This window comes from Rhododendron vialii, chromosome 9a (assembly GCF_030253575.1).
Source record: "Rhododendron vialii isolate Sample 1 chromosome 9a, ASM3025357v1".
NCBI classification, from domain to species: domain Eukaryota; kingdom Viridiplantae; phylum Streptophyta; class Magnoliopsida; order Ericales; family Ericaceae; genus Rhododendron; species Rhododendron vialii.
In genome coordinates this window covers 6,773,043-6,786,869 of record NC_080565.1, presented here as the reverse complement: position 1 = coordinate 6,786,869, position 13,827 = coordinate 6,773,043, and the positions used below count along the sequence as shown (strand labels likewise).

The 13,827-nt window shown below is 43.4% G+C and overlaps 1 protein-coding gene across 1 annotated transcript; it reads left to right on the top strand.

Annotated features, from left to right (window-relative positions):
• The first annotated feature begins 1,765 nt into the window (after positions 1-1,765).
• LOC131299557 (uncharacterized) lies at positions 1,766-2,665 on the top strand. Its single transcript, XM_058325143.1, has one exon. It carries the CDS (start codon positions 1,766-1,768, stop codon positions 2,663-2,665), a length of 900 nt encoding a protein of 299 aa, XP_058181126.1.
• Positions 2,666-13,827: the final 11,162 nt, after the last annotated feature.

Sequence of the window (13,827 nt, the reverse complement as noted above, 5' to 3'; positions counted from 1 at the left end):
CCCAAGTAAATAATTTAAATAGTTTTAAATCACCCCTTTGTCGATATTGACGGGTAATAACCTTTTACGGTGTAAACATTTATGCCCCATGATAAGTAGGATAGACCTGAAGAAACCAGCACTGCAAGAGATACGGATCTGGGGAGTAGAAGCTAGTCTTGCTCATACCCCCTGGGGAAACGCTGCCTTTCACCAGGTTAGAATACGCCAGCTCTGCCCTTCTGACGAAGCTGGCACGAGGTCTAAGGGCTAGCTCCGGTCCCAAGCTAGTGCAAGGCAAGTAGTATTCATAGAATATACTTATCCTAAATAAGACGCCACACTTAGAAGCCTGAATCCTAAGGGATAAGGGAGATGTGCCGATAAGATAAGCACAAAAGCCCTGATGATATACATGATTAAAGACGGGTGAGGATTCCTAGCTAAGGCAGGATGACCATGGACTCCTAGCTAAGGCAGGACTCCACATTCCTTAAAAAGGTAATCCGGAATCTATGAGATATAGTCCTACAAGGACTCAACATCCTATCTAAATGCCTATAAATACAATGGTAGAACTCTAATGAAAGGTACGCACCTCACAACCGAGAATCTCAATTCTCCCACCATATAGCGAGTACTCTACTGACTTAGGCATCGGAGGGTGGTTGGCAAGCCACCACATCGGTGACTCGAGTTGTTACTTCGTTTTGCAGGACCAGGTTCGAGCTGAAGACAAAACTGATTCATCAGTTGGCGCCGTCTGTAGGAAACAGTAAGCTTTCTCTTACGGTGAACAGTTTTGTATGGTAGAAACCCGGTCAAGCAGAACAACGATGGCTTCAGACCCCCCACAATTGGGTGTTGACGACGCCACAAAGGCCGCCACTGCAACTAAGGTGGCTAAAGCGGCAGAAGCGGCTAAGGCAGCAAAAGCAACCAAGGCTGCTGTCGCTGCAGAAAAAGCCGCCAAGGCGGCAGAAGCAACCAAGGCGGCAGAAGCGGCCAAGGCCGCCGCGGCAAACAAAATAGGAGGTGATCAAATGACCCCGGAAGCATTCGCTCAGATGCAAGAACAGATCAAAATACTAACCCAAGGGTTACAAACAGCAATGCAGGAGAACGCAAATTTGCAAAAGCAAATCTCGGAGTCAAGCATCTTAAACTTACGACATAGTTGACATAAAGTGGAGGACGACAGGGAAGAAGGTGAATCCAGCGAGAAGGAAAGCCAAAATCGAAGGAAGTATGGCAAACCGCCCCTAGAAAGGCCGTCTCATGAGCAAGAGACATTGCTCAAGATGCAAAATCAGATTGAAGGGCTGATGAAGCATATCAAGGCACAAACTCCCGCCATGGTAGAAGAATTGGTGCAGAATACGGATTCACCTTTTACAACTGGAGTCATGGGGCTACCTCTTCCAAGGAAGTTTAAGATGCCCCAGCTAGAGACTTTTAATGGCTCCACGGATCCATTAGATCACTTGGAAACATACAAGTCGCTGATGCATCTCCAAGCAGTACCAGACGAAGTGATTTGTCGGGCATTCCCAGTTACCCTCAAAGGAAGTGTTTGAGCATGGTTCAATGAACTCCCACCGGGAAGCATAGGTAGTTTCAAAGAGCTCAGCACAAACTTTGTAAGCTATTTTATTGTTGGACAACGCTACGGCAAGCCAGCAACACATCTCCTGACGGTGAAACAGGGGAGATGAGAGTCATTAAGAGACTATACCACAAGGTTCAACAAGAAGGTGGTTCAAATAGACGAAGTAGACGATAACGTATGCATAACTGCGTACATAACAGGACTATATTCAGGACAATTCTTGTATCTCATATCTCAAGAACCACCCAAGACTATGGCAGAACTTATGCTAGAGCTCAGAAACATATGAATGCCGAAGAAGCCGTTTACGCAAGGCGTTCGCGTGATGGTTTTGATCCTCAAGCAAGGCCATCACAAGTTGGTGAATTCCCTCCACCAAACAGAAAAAGAAGGGAATCCACCCGCAAGACGAGAGACGAACCAAAGAACAAAAAGGTGAACTCAAGGTCTTCCTCTAAGTGGGGAGGAGCTGGAGGTTCGCCCCAAGGCAGGTACAAGCAGTTTACACCGCTCATAGCTACGGTAGAGCAAATCCTTAGCAACCTACAAGATGACTCGGACCTCAAGTGGCCCGGAAAGCTAAAAACCGACCCTAATAGGAGAGCTAAGGACAAATACTGCAGGTTCCAAAGAGACCATGGTCATAACACAGAAGACTGCATTGATCTCAAACAACAGATCGAGGATCTGATCCAAAGAGGGAGACTGCAACGTTTCGTAACAAAGAAGTATCAGAAACAATCCAGAAAGGAGGATACAAACAAAGAAGGTCGGGATGCCACGGCACCCCGCTCAGGTCCCATTGGAGAGATCAAGGTCATCCATGGAGGATTTGCTGGGGGAGGAGAGTTTAGCAATGCTAGAAAAGCTCACCTAAGAAAGGTAAGAACAGAGGAATACTGGGAAGTCAACACGGTTGGACGTCCAAGCAAATTCCAGAAGAAAGGGGAAATACCCATTATTTTCTCAGATGAAGACATCAAGGGAGTTCAAATCCCTCACGATGACCCCCTGGTTATAACCATTGTCGTGGCAAATTACCTCACAAGAAGGGTATTGATAGACAGTGGAAGCTGAGCCGATATCCTCTACCGCCATGCATACGATCAACTAAAAGTTGGGCGGGAAAGGCTAAAACCCATGACCTCACCACTAGTTGGATTTGCAGGTACGCATGTTAACCCAGCTGGTCAAATAGCCCTGCCAATCACGATGGGGGAAGCAGGAGCTTAGATTACATGAATGGTGGACTTCATAGTGGTCGATTGTCCGTCAGCATATAATGCAATACTGGGGAGAACAACTCTGAATAAAATCAGGGCAATAATCTCCACATATCATTTAATGATAAAATTCCCAACACCAGAAGGAATCGCATGCATAAGAGGAGACCAAAAAGCAGCATGGGAATGTTATGTTACCTCGCTCAGAGGGGCAAACATTACTATGAACATAGAAAGTCTCAACACGTGAGATGAAGAAAAGCTCCAACACGGAGAACCAGTAGAAGAGCTCCTGGAGCCAGGGCAACAGGGAAAGACAGTAAGGATTGGAACAGGATTGAGCACAATAGCAAAAGCAGAGCTGCTGCAATTCCTAAGAAAAAACAAAGATGTCTTTGCATGGTCCCATGAGGACATCCCGGGGATTGACCCAAGGGTCATATCCCATAAACTAAACGTAGATGCTGTAGTGCGCCCTGTTAAACAGAAGAAAAGAACGTTTGCTCCAGAACGAAACGAAGCTGCAGCCAAAGAGGTGGATAAACTCATACAAGCGGAATCCATCCGTGAAGTCCTCTACCCTGATTGGTTGGCTAATGTGGTGATGGTAAAAAAAGCCAATGGCAAATGGAAAATGTGTGTCGACTTCACCAACCTAAATAAAACATGTCTAAAGGATAGCTTTCCTCTACCAAGGATTGATTCCTTAGTAGATTCTACTGTAGGCCACGAACTCCTCAGCTTCATGGATGCATTCTCAGGGTATAACCAAATCCGAATGCATGAAGGAGATCAAGAGAAAACCTCGTTCATAACCGACAGGGGATTATATTGCTACAAAGTAATGCCCTTTGGTCTTAAGAGCAGAGGCTACATACCAAAGACTAGTCAACAAGATGTTCAAATAACAGATTGGGCACAACGTAGAAGTACACGTGGATGACATGCTGGTTAAAAGTACTAGGGCACAGGACCATGTAGCAGATTTGGCAGAAACCTTTCAAGCCCTCAGAAAGTACCGAATGAAGCTCAACACAGCAAAATGTGCTTTCGGGATCTCCTCAGGCAAATTTCTAGGCTTCATGGTATCTCAAAGAGGTATTGAAGCAAACCCAGAAAAAATCCAGGCTATACTCACCATGCGATCACCTCAAAATATTAAGGAGGTCCAGAAACTGATAGGGCGTGTCGCAGCATTAAGCAAGTTCATCTCACGGGCAACCGATAAGTGCCAAACATTCTTCAAGGTTTTGAAAAAAGCTTTTGAATGGACTACCACGGAGGAAGCCGCTTTCAACCAGCTCAAGGAGTATTTGACATCCCCGCCATTACTCAGCAGGACTCAAGAAGGAGAAGACCTATACTTGTACCTTACTGTCTCCCCCCATGTTGTTAGTGCAGTTCTAATCAGGGAGGAGCAAGGGACACAGCTACCGGTGTATTATACAAGCAGGGTATTGCTAGGAGCTGAGCTGAGATATCCCAGAGCTAAAAAGGTAGCCTTAGCAATGGTAATAGCAGCTAGACGGCTACGGCCGTATTTTCAAGCTCATTCGATAAAGGTGCTAACAGATCAATCTCTTCGGAAGATTCTCCATTGTCCAGAAACTTCGGGCCACTTGATTCAATGGCCAATAGAGCTTGGCGAGTTTGATATAGAGTACAAATCGAGGAGTGCTATCAAAGTACAAGTCCTTGCAGAATACACTTATCCAGAACCAGATGAGTTACCCAAAGAGGAACTAAAACCTTGGGTCCTTCAGGTTGATGGATCAATAACCAGAGAAGCAAGCGGAGCTGGTCTGATCTTAACATCTCCAAAAGGACAATGCCTGAGCTACGCGCTTAGGTTCGAGTTCAAAGCAACTAACAATGAGGCAGAATATGAAGCTCTTGTCGTTGGATTGGAACTGGCTAAGGCCGTTGGTGCCAACCATGTGTTAGCCAAAAGTAATTCACAGTTGGTTGTAGGACAACTCCTAGGAGAATACACTGTGAAAGAAGAGATAATGCAGAAGTACTTTGTAACGCCCCGAGCAGACCATTGGCCCAATACCCTGATTTTGATCCACAGGCTACACCACATGGCCCAAAAGCTTAAGCACAAGGTACTAGTAGTAGCCCACAAGATTTGTTATATGCCCAAGATCATCCATGTAGACTTTCGATGTGGGACGTGGTGTTACAATCTCCCCAACTTTATAGTCTCGCGCCCTCGCGAGGGGTTGAGCACTATAATCACCAATACAAATCAAACCAACAACCAAATCAAACCAAACTCCAAGGCCCACATGGTCGTGCACATGGATGGCTCTGATACCACAATTGTCACACCCCAAAATGAGAAGTGACCGGCCATGAACCACAAGACCAAAGCTCGTAGAACATGCAGCCTAAAAAAGAATTTTATAAAAACTCCCAAGCAAGGATCCACCAAACAGTCAACCATTTTTTTTTTATTCAGAACATCCCCAACCAATAAATTCCATAAAAAGAATGGGGCATAAACATCCCATGAACAAAATAAAATCTAGCGATCCAACAGTAATAAAAGAATCCAGATGTCTGACAAAATGTTTCAATGCGGAAGCGATGAAATAAAATTCTGAGCTAGGATGAGACACCCTAAGGAGGTCAACAAACGAAATCCCTGAGAGGCCGCCAGAGTCCTCCTAACTGCCCAACTTGCCTGAAAAAGAAGTTGGATTAAATCCGTCAGCTGACGAGCTCAGTGAGTAGTAAAAGCATGTATAATAATACAGTTCTAAAACTTGGCTAAAAATAGATTATCACGTTAACATATTTTGGCATACGAAGGAGTGCATCAAACCAACAAATTTGGCCATAAATCATTTACCAATAAATCTCAATGGTGATCACAAACCAATCTCCAACAACAATGGGGAACCAAAATCAATATCGATAGAACCAAATGCCAGTGAATAAATGTCTCATAATTGGATCCAATATCGTATCTTAGAGTCACCACGAGTAGGCAGCCCGTGGAACTTTTCCCAAAGAACGATCCGGCAAAAGAAAGTCGTTGAGCATTAGAGTCACCGGCCTAACCCGGTCTCTTCTCTAATGGCCAGAGTCACCCGCACACAGAGGATTAATTTCCCTGGACTTTCCAAAATATGTTCCCAACAATATCCACAAAGTTCTCACCAAAAGATTTATTCAGACAATAAAAGATTTCACCAAACGTTTTCCCGCATGCCGATTCAAGTAACCAAATAAACAATTATGGGTTTCCAATTCCAATCATAAAATCTCTAAACAATAATTTAAGGGACACGGGGAAGTTCGAAAATACATAACATGCTTAACTACTCACCTGAGCCAAAAAGTATGAAACTCGAACCACGCAAAACGAGCCTAACTTGAACAAGGCATCATATAGTAATATTATCATTAACTGTATAAGTATAATATTACCTACAATAGTTTAAAGCTACCTAAAACTATACTAATTTGAGCCTAAGAATAATTTAAGTCTAATCCTACCAAAACCATTACCCAATTTCATTACCACTGCTATAACCTTCTGTTCAACCACGTACACCCAAACCGAGTGATTTGTGCTCTAAGCATTCCACCTGTTCTCCATTCCAAAAATCAATTGTCTACACCTAAACTATGTATTGCCACATGTACGCACAACACAAGATCAAAGCACAAGGCCATCTGATTCCTTTCACCACTGTTATTATAAAATCAACAACTCCACACTTGGCCAATATTTTACGCCACACTGCCATGTTCACAATTTCAGCCCTAGCATGAGAAGGTGAAAAAGAGAAGAGAAAAGAAATAGACATGAAGAGAAGAAGATTCGCTTACCTGCGGCAAATTCCGAACCAGACAAAACTCTTAGACTGCTGCTGCTTCTCTCTCTCAAAATAAACAACCCTAGTCTAATATAATGACTTCCTTAAACCCACGTTCTCTCTTGGCCCTGATAATAAGCTACTCGGTATAATAGACCCCGCAATATTAATATTAAACTAAATACTAATTATGAAGTCTAGTCTAATACCAACTGTATTATTATCAAACTAATAAAATTTACTTAACTAAATGAATTCCTATACTCCAAAAATTACAATTGCGACAACAATACCCATAGCATGCACAAAATAATTAATTGGAACCCACACCATAACACTTCCAATTAATAATGGCCAAAATAACTAATAAGATAAATAAAATTCTAGGCTGTAACATCCTTCCCTCCTTAAAATAAATTTCGTCCTCGAAATTGCATACTAACCTCATTCATACAAATGCGGGTACTTCTCGCGCATCTCCTCATCACTCTCCCAAGTGGCTTCTTCAACCGCGTGATTGCGCCACAATACTTTAACCAATAAAATTGTTTTGTTGCGAAGCACTTTCTCCTTTGTATCAAGAATCTCAACGGGTTGCTCATCATAGGTTAAATCATCCCGAACATGAAGTGGCTCATAATCAATAACATGGGACGGACTATGCACATACCTTCTCAACATCGACACATGAAAAACGTTATGAACCTTAGCCAAATTAGGCGGCAATGCCAAACGATAAGCCACCTCTCCAATCCTTTCCAAAACCTCAAATGGCCCAATATAACGAGGACTCAACTTTCCCTTTTTACCAAACCGAATAACTCCTTTCCATGGGGACACCTTAAGAAACACCATATCTCCAATTGCAAACTCCAAGTCCCTTCTACTATTATCCGCATAACTTTTTTGTCTACTCTGAGATGTTACAAGTCTTTCCCGAATAGTGGCAATCTTTTGGGTCGCATCCTCCACCAAGTCTGGTCCTAAAATTCGCTTTTCTCCGACCTCGTACCAACAAATAGGGGATCTACACTTTCGTCCGTACAAAGCCTCATAAGGAGCTACTCCCAAACTCGAATGGTAACTGTTATTGTACGCAAATTCCATCAACGGTAATTGATCATCCCAATTTCCTTTCCACTCTAAGCTACATGCTCTCAATAAATCTTCCAAAGTCTGAATAGTTCTCTCACTCTGACCATCAGTTTGTGGGTGGTAGGCAGAGCTAAAAAGTAACTGAGTACCCATCGCCGCCTGCAATGCACCCCAAAACTTAGACACAAAATGGGGATCACGGTCTGACACAATCGATACAGGTGTGCCATGGAGTCTAACAATCTCCTTCACATATAACTTGTAACGCCCCGAGCAGACCACTGGCCCAGTACCCTGATTTTGATCTACAGACCACACCACATGGCCCAAAAGCTTAAGCACAAGGTGCTAGTAGTAGCCCACAAGATTTGTTATATGCCCAAGATCATCCATGTAGACTTTCGATATGGGACGTGGTGTTACAATCTCCCCAACTTTATAGTCTCGCGCCCTCGCGAGGGGTTGGGCACTATAATCACCAATACAAATCAAACCAACAACCAAATCAAACCAAACTCCAAGGCCCACATGGTCGTGCACATGGATGGCTTTGATACCACTTGTAACGCCCTGAGCAGACCACTGGCCCAGTACCCTGATTTTGATCCACAGGCCACACCACACGGCCCAAAAGCTTAAGCACAAGGTACTAGTCCAAAGGTGAAGGGACTCCTCAAACCTGATAAGGACCTAAGAAGTCCTAGGTAAGGAGGACATTCCAACCTAGTTTCGTCATGTGCGGATAAGCTCAAGAGGTCTGAGCACCGTAAGGACTCTTAACCTGATAAGCAGGTACGAGAGTCCAAAGGTGAAGGGACTCCTCAAACCTGATAAGGACCTAAGAAGTCCTAGGTAAGGAGGACACTCTAACCTAATTCCGTCATGTGCGGATAAGCCTAAGAGGTCTTAGCACCGTAAGAACTCTTAACATGATAAGCAGGTACGAGAGTCCAAAGGTGAAGGGACTCCTCAAACCTGATAAGGACTTAAGAAGTCCTAGGTAATGAGGACACTCCAACCTATTTCTGTCATGTGCGGATAAGCCCAAGAGGTCCCAGCACCGTAAGGACTCTTAACCTGATAAGCAGGCACAAGAGTCCAAAGGTGAAGGGACTCCTCAAAACCTGATAAGAATCATGGGATTCCTAAGGTAAGGAGGACACTCCAACACCGATCTATACCCGCCACGAGCGGATGAGACTTAAGAGTCCCGGTCCCAAGGGATTCCTCCCAAAATGCCTATATAAAGATCACATCTCCACCTCACAAAGGTACGCAATGCAAAAACTACAGAACTCATACTCAGTCCATACTCTCTTCTAAAGCAGATCGACTGACTTAGGCATCGGAGGGGTGATGGCGACAGCCACACCATTGCCCATAGCTTTTCTGTTTTGTATTGCAGCTCGTTAATCGAGCATGCAGGAAGCCGTTTCATCCGCTGAAGGACTAGATGGACGGTTGAGGTACCCCTCTTCCGGAGGTGACCAAAAACCGCTTCATCAGGCTACAAATATTCTCCATGGTTAAGTTTTCACCGTTACATCTTCTTAACCAGTATGGAGGAGTGGAAGAATCATTTTACTTCAACCATCCATGGTCTACAATGAAAAAACTCCGGTTGAATTATTGTCATGACTCAACTTGCTTTGAGTTTAAAAGCCAAAGCCATTTTCTTTGCATAATTTGACTTTCTAAAGAAGAGTTTGCCCCCATGCAAATTCCATATCAAAAGATGGCAATTTTTTATTTCATAATTTGGCAAAAACATGTTTTTCATCCTAACTGAAATCTGGATGAAAGGGGATATAGATGCCTGTAAAGCATTTCACAATTTTTCCGTAGACTATGGTGAACAATGGCCACTTTTCGAACAGTTAAAAACCATTCAGCAATAAAGGCCTTTAAGAACACAAATAGTGCCCAAAATCATAAGCCTTGCATGTCCCTCATCGACCGAAGGTGTTCAAAATCGACAGCAAGATTGTCCTATTCTCAAGACAAACCCTAAGAGTTGATTTTATCAATGCCCTCATGGAATATATCGTACCCATTGTAGCTTCATACCTCGCTTCGAGTTTCAAACTTTCGAGCCACTTAAATTTTATAATTGGCTCGTCTATAGATGAATTTTTGCCCCCCAAATTCATCATCGAAAGGGGGCTATTTCTCGACTAGAGTTTTAAACTTTTAAGCCACTTAAGTTTTATAATTGACTCTAAAGATGAATTTTTGCCCCCAAATTCATCATCAAAGGGGTTATTCTCATTCTATAATTTAGCCACAACGTAATTTGGCTGCAACAATAACTCATCCCTTCCAAAGAAGGATCGGGAATTAATGGCTGGTGTAATTATTTTTAGCCTTTGCTTTGTTCTTAATTCATAGCATGCCAAGTGTCCTGCACATTATACATGCAAATAAAAGAAATACTAACACTAGTTATATTATTAATACGAATTAATAAAATAGGAAGCGTTCTCATAATCGCCACTTCCGATCGATCATCAACAGGCGGTGACTATATAGTGTAAACAACACGTTATCCACTTTTTGCCGCCGGTGGACGATAAGATTGGTCCAAGGAATTGCTATCGACTCCTATTGGCCCCTATGACTTAGGGTTTTCTCTTCACTCAAGTTCTATCGACTTCTTTGGGTCCATTACGTACTCTTTAGACTCCTTTGGGGCCAACACATCTCTCAGTTTAAACGGTCCCCGTCAATAGAATTAATAAAGGGGTGCGCGTAAACTGCCTGGGACATTTAAAGAAAACAATAAGTGTCTGGAGATGGGGTGGCGGTATACCTGTAAGGAACGAAGTAGAGTTGTTCTTCATGGCGGGCGTTCGGGGGGGGGGGGGGGGGGGGAGGAGGGAGGGGGGGCGGGGCCATTCGTCGGCGTCGAGAGGGAAGAGGAGGTCCATGGAGAGGAAATCTAGAGTTTTGGAGAGGAGCGGGCAAAGGAGGAGAGAGGCCAAGGCGATGAGGTTGCAGAGAGAGAAGCGAACGGTGATGATGACAATATTGATCTCTCTCTCTCAGGAGATCAGTTTTTTACAGCTGTGGATTCATTGAGAGAGAGAGAGAGAGAGAGACAGAGGTGGTTTTTTGCATTTTGAGATTTGACGAGAGAGATGTTAATAATTGTTCTGTCTTGTGCACGGAAGAGGGGAAAAAAAAGGGCCCAAACTATTTGCAACTGCAAATTTTCTATATGTAGCCTGTTATAAATCTAACCCCCAAATCTTATAACTATTTCCTATATAAAACCTAACAAATATCCATAAACTTCCCAAAATATCCATTCTCTCTCCCTCCCCTTTTTCTCCTCTTCTCCCCAATACCACGCACACCACCGGTCCACCACCACCACCTCCACCTCCATAACCACCACCTCCATCACCAATACCGCCATGAACTCCGCGGCACTAGCCAAAACCACCGGAGGCCGAGGCAAGCCCAGGGGCACGAAGGCCATTTCCAGGTCTCTCAATCCCGAAAAAAACGATGAAACCAATCAGACATTCAATCCTGAAAATTGCTACCAAAATCTAAAATTAACTTCCGAAAATGTTCACAAAATTCAGATTCTAATATCCAAACCCTTTGTAACGCATCTTGAAGATGCGTCATGTATTTTTTTTTTTTTTAAAAAACACAAATTCGGACTGAAAAAAATGTAAAAAACGCAAATTCCGAATGCGTCATGCTCCGTATAACGCATTCATGAAATGCGCGATTAACATTAGGCATTTTGCTAATACGCAATGGGACTGAAGAAAATACGGATGAATCTGGGTGAACTATGGAAGGGTCCTTTTTTGCTCTCTTCTTGGCCGTTTTTCCAAACAAAAAGAGATGGGTCTTGAAAAAAAACAAAAATTCAGAGATGGCTAGGGGGTTGTATGAATCTAGGTGAAATTACATGGGTTTGAGGCACCGAACAATGAGAGTTCAGGAAAAAAACAAAAATTCAGACTTAAGAGATGGGTTTCGCCGGAAATGGTTGGGGGTTTTATTTATTGGATTTTGTCCTTAATAGATATGGGGTTTGCCGGAGATGGGCCTCACCGCAGATGGGTTTTACTGGAGAGTGGCGTTGCCAGAGATGAGTGGTGGTGGGGGCGGCACCTAGGGTTTGGGTTTGGTGGTGGTGGTGTGAATGTTTTGGGGAAGAAGATAAGTAATGTAATAATTTTAGGGTGTCGGAATGTTTTTGTTACTAAAATTAGACCCAAAACGACGTCATTTTATTGGGGGTAATTTTGCCAAAAATTTTAAGGGCATTTTTGTCCGAAAGTGATTTTTTTAAAAACAAGTTATGTAGAGACCCATATTTTAGGCCTATTTTTATTTTTATTTTTATTTTTATTTTATTTTATTTTATTTATATAATTGTACGGCTTGTCGAGATAAACGGTATGGATATATGGAATGACGTATTTGTGGAAGGATATAAAGATAAATGGATGAGAGGTGCATGTGTGAGTGTGTGGTGTGAGGGCATGGGATTATTTCCCCCACCTCTATTATTTCCAGGGAACACTTTCCCCTTCTCATTTTTCTCTCGGCTGTCTCTCTCTCTAATTTTCTCGTCTCTCTTCGGCTTTCATCTCTCTCTCCCGACCTCTCCACCAAAGCCCATCAAATTGGTGCAAAACCCATACAAAACCACCTCTATTTTGGCTTCTATACGCGACTCCAATCTTGAATCTCGTGGGTCTTGCTCGGAGGAGGAGTATTCAGTTGTTTTCCAAAGTTTGGAGAGCTAGGGCTTGCTCAACTTGCGTGGGTTTCGCTTCTCGACTTGAGGTAGGGAATTCTACCTCTCTTTATATGTTTTATGAGTGATTTGATGCATGAATCGTGCTTGTAATGTCGTGTTTAAGTTCGGATTGAAAATTTGTAGTTGCTGTCAGAATTGTCTGTTCTTCCTGGATTCCTACCGGTAGGCCCGTCCTTTCTACCTGTAGAACGTTGTTATTTTACCAGAAAATTGATTCCCTACCGGTAGGAACTTTTCACCTACCGGTAGAACGATTGAGAAATTTCGTCAACCAGCTCAAACGTATAGCAGCAGCTCAAAAGCTGCTCTACGTACCTAACTTCTACCGGTAGGTCAAGCACGAACTTGAATGTTGGCCTTTCTGCTTTCTGTTTTCAGTTTCTACCGGTAGGAATTCCTTACCTACCGGTAGGTCAGGCACGAATTGGAGTATTGGTCTTTCTGTTTTCAGTTTCTACCGGTAGGGACTTTTTACCTAGCGGTAGGTCAAGTTCTACCGGTAGGACTTGCCTACCTACCGGTAGGTCAGGCACGAATTGGAGTATTGGTCTTTCTGTTTTTAGTTTCTACCGGTAGGGACTTTTTACCTAGCGGTAGAACTTGTAGGGACTTTTTACCTAGCGGTAGGTCCTTACCTACCGGTAGGTCAAGCACGAACTTGAATGTTGGCCTTTCTGCTTTCTGTTTTCAGTTTCTACCGGTAGGAATTCCTTACCTACCGGTAGGTCAGGCACGAATTGGAGTATTGGTCTTTCTGTTTTCAGTTTCTACCGGTAGGGACTTTTTACCTAGCGGTAGGTCAAGTTCTACCGGTAGGACTTGCCTACCTACCGGTAGGTCAGGCACGAATTGGAGTATTGGTCTTTCTGTTTTTAGTTTCTACCGGTAGGGACTTTTTACCTAGCGGTAGAACTTGTAGGGACTTTTTACCTAGCGGTAGGTCCTTACCTACCGGTAGGTCAAGCACGAACTTGAATGTTGGCCTTTCTGCTTTCTGTTTTCAGTTTCTACCGGTAGGAATTCCTTACCTACCGGTAGGTCAGGCACGAATTGGAGTATTGGTCTTTCTGTTTTCAGTTTCTACCGGTAGGGATTTTTTACCTAGCGGTAGGACTTGCCTGCCTACCGGTAGGTCAGGCACGAATTGGAGTATTGGTCTTTCTGTTTTTAGTTTCTATCGGTAGGGACTTTTTACCTAGCGGTAGAACATGTAGGGACTTTTTACCTAGCGGTAGGTCAAGTTCTACCGGTAGGAGTTGCCTGCCTACCGGTAGGAGAGTAGGAGTTTGAGCTGCTTTCAGC

Bases quoted from the DNA above. Each gene is read 5' to 3' on its own strand.
- LOC131299557 (XM_058325143.1), top strand. From the start codon at position 1,766: ATGCATAACTGCGTACATAACAGGACTATATTCAGGACAATTCTTGTA.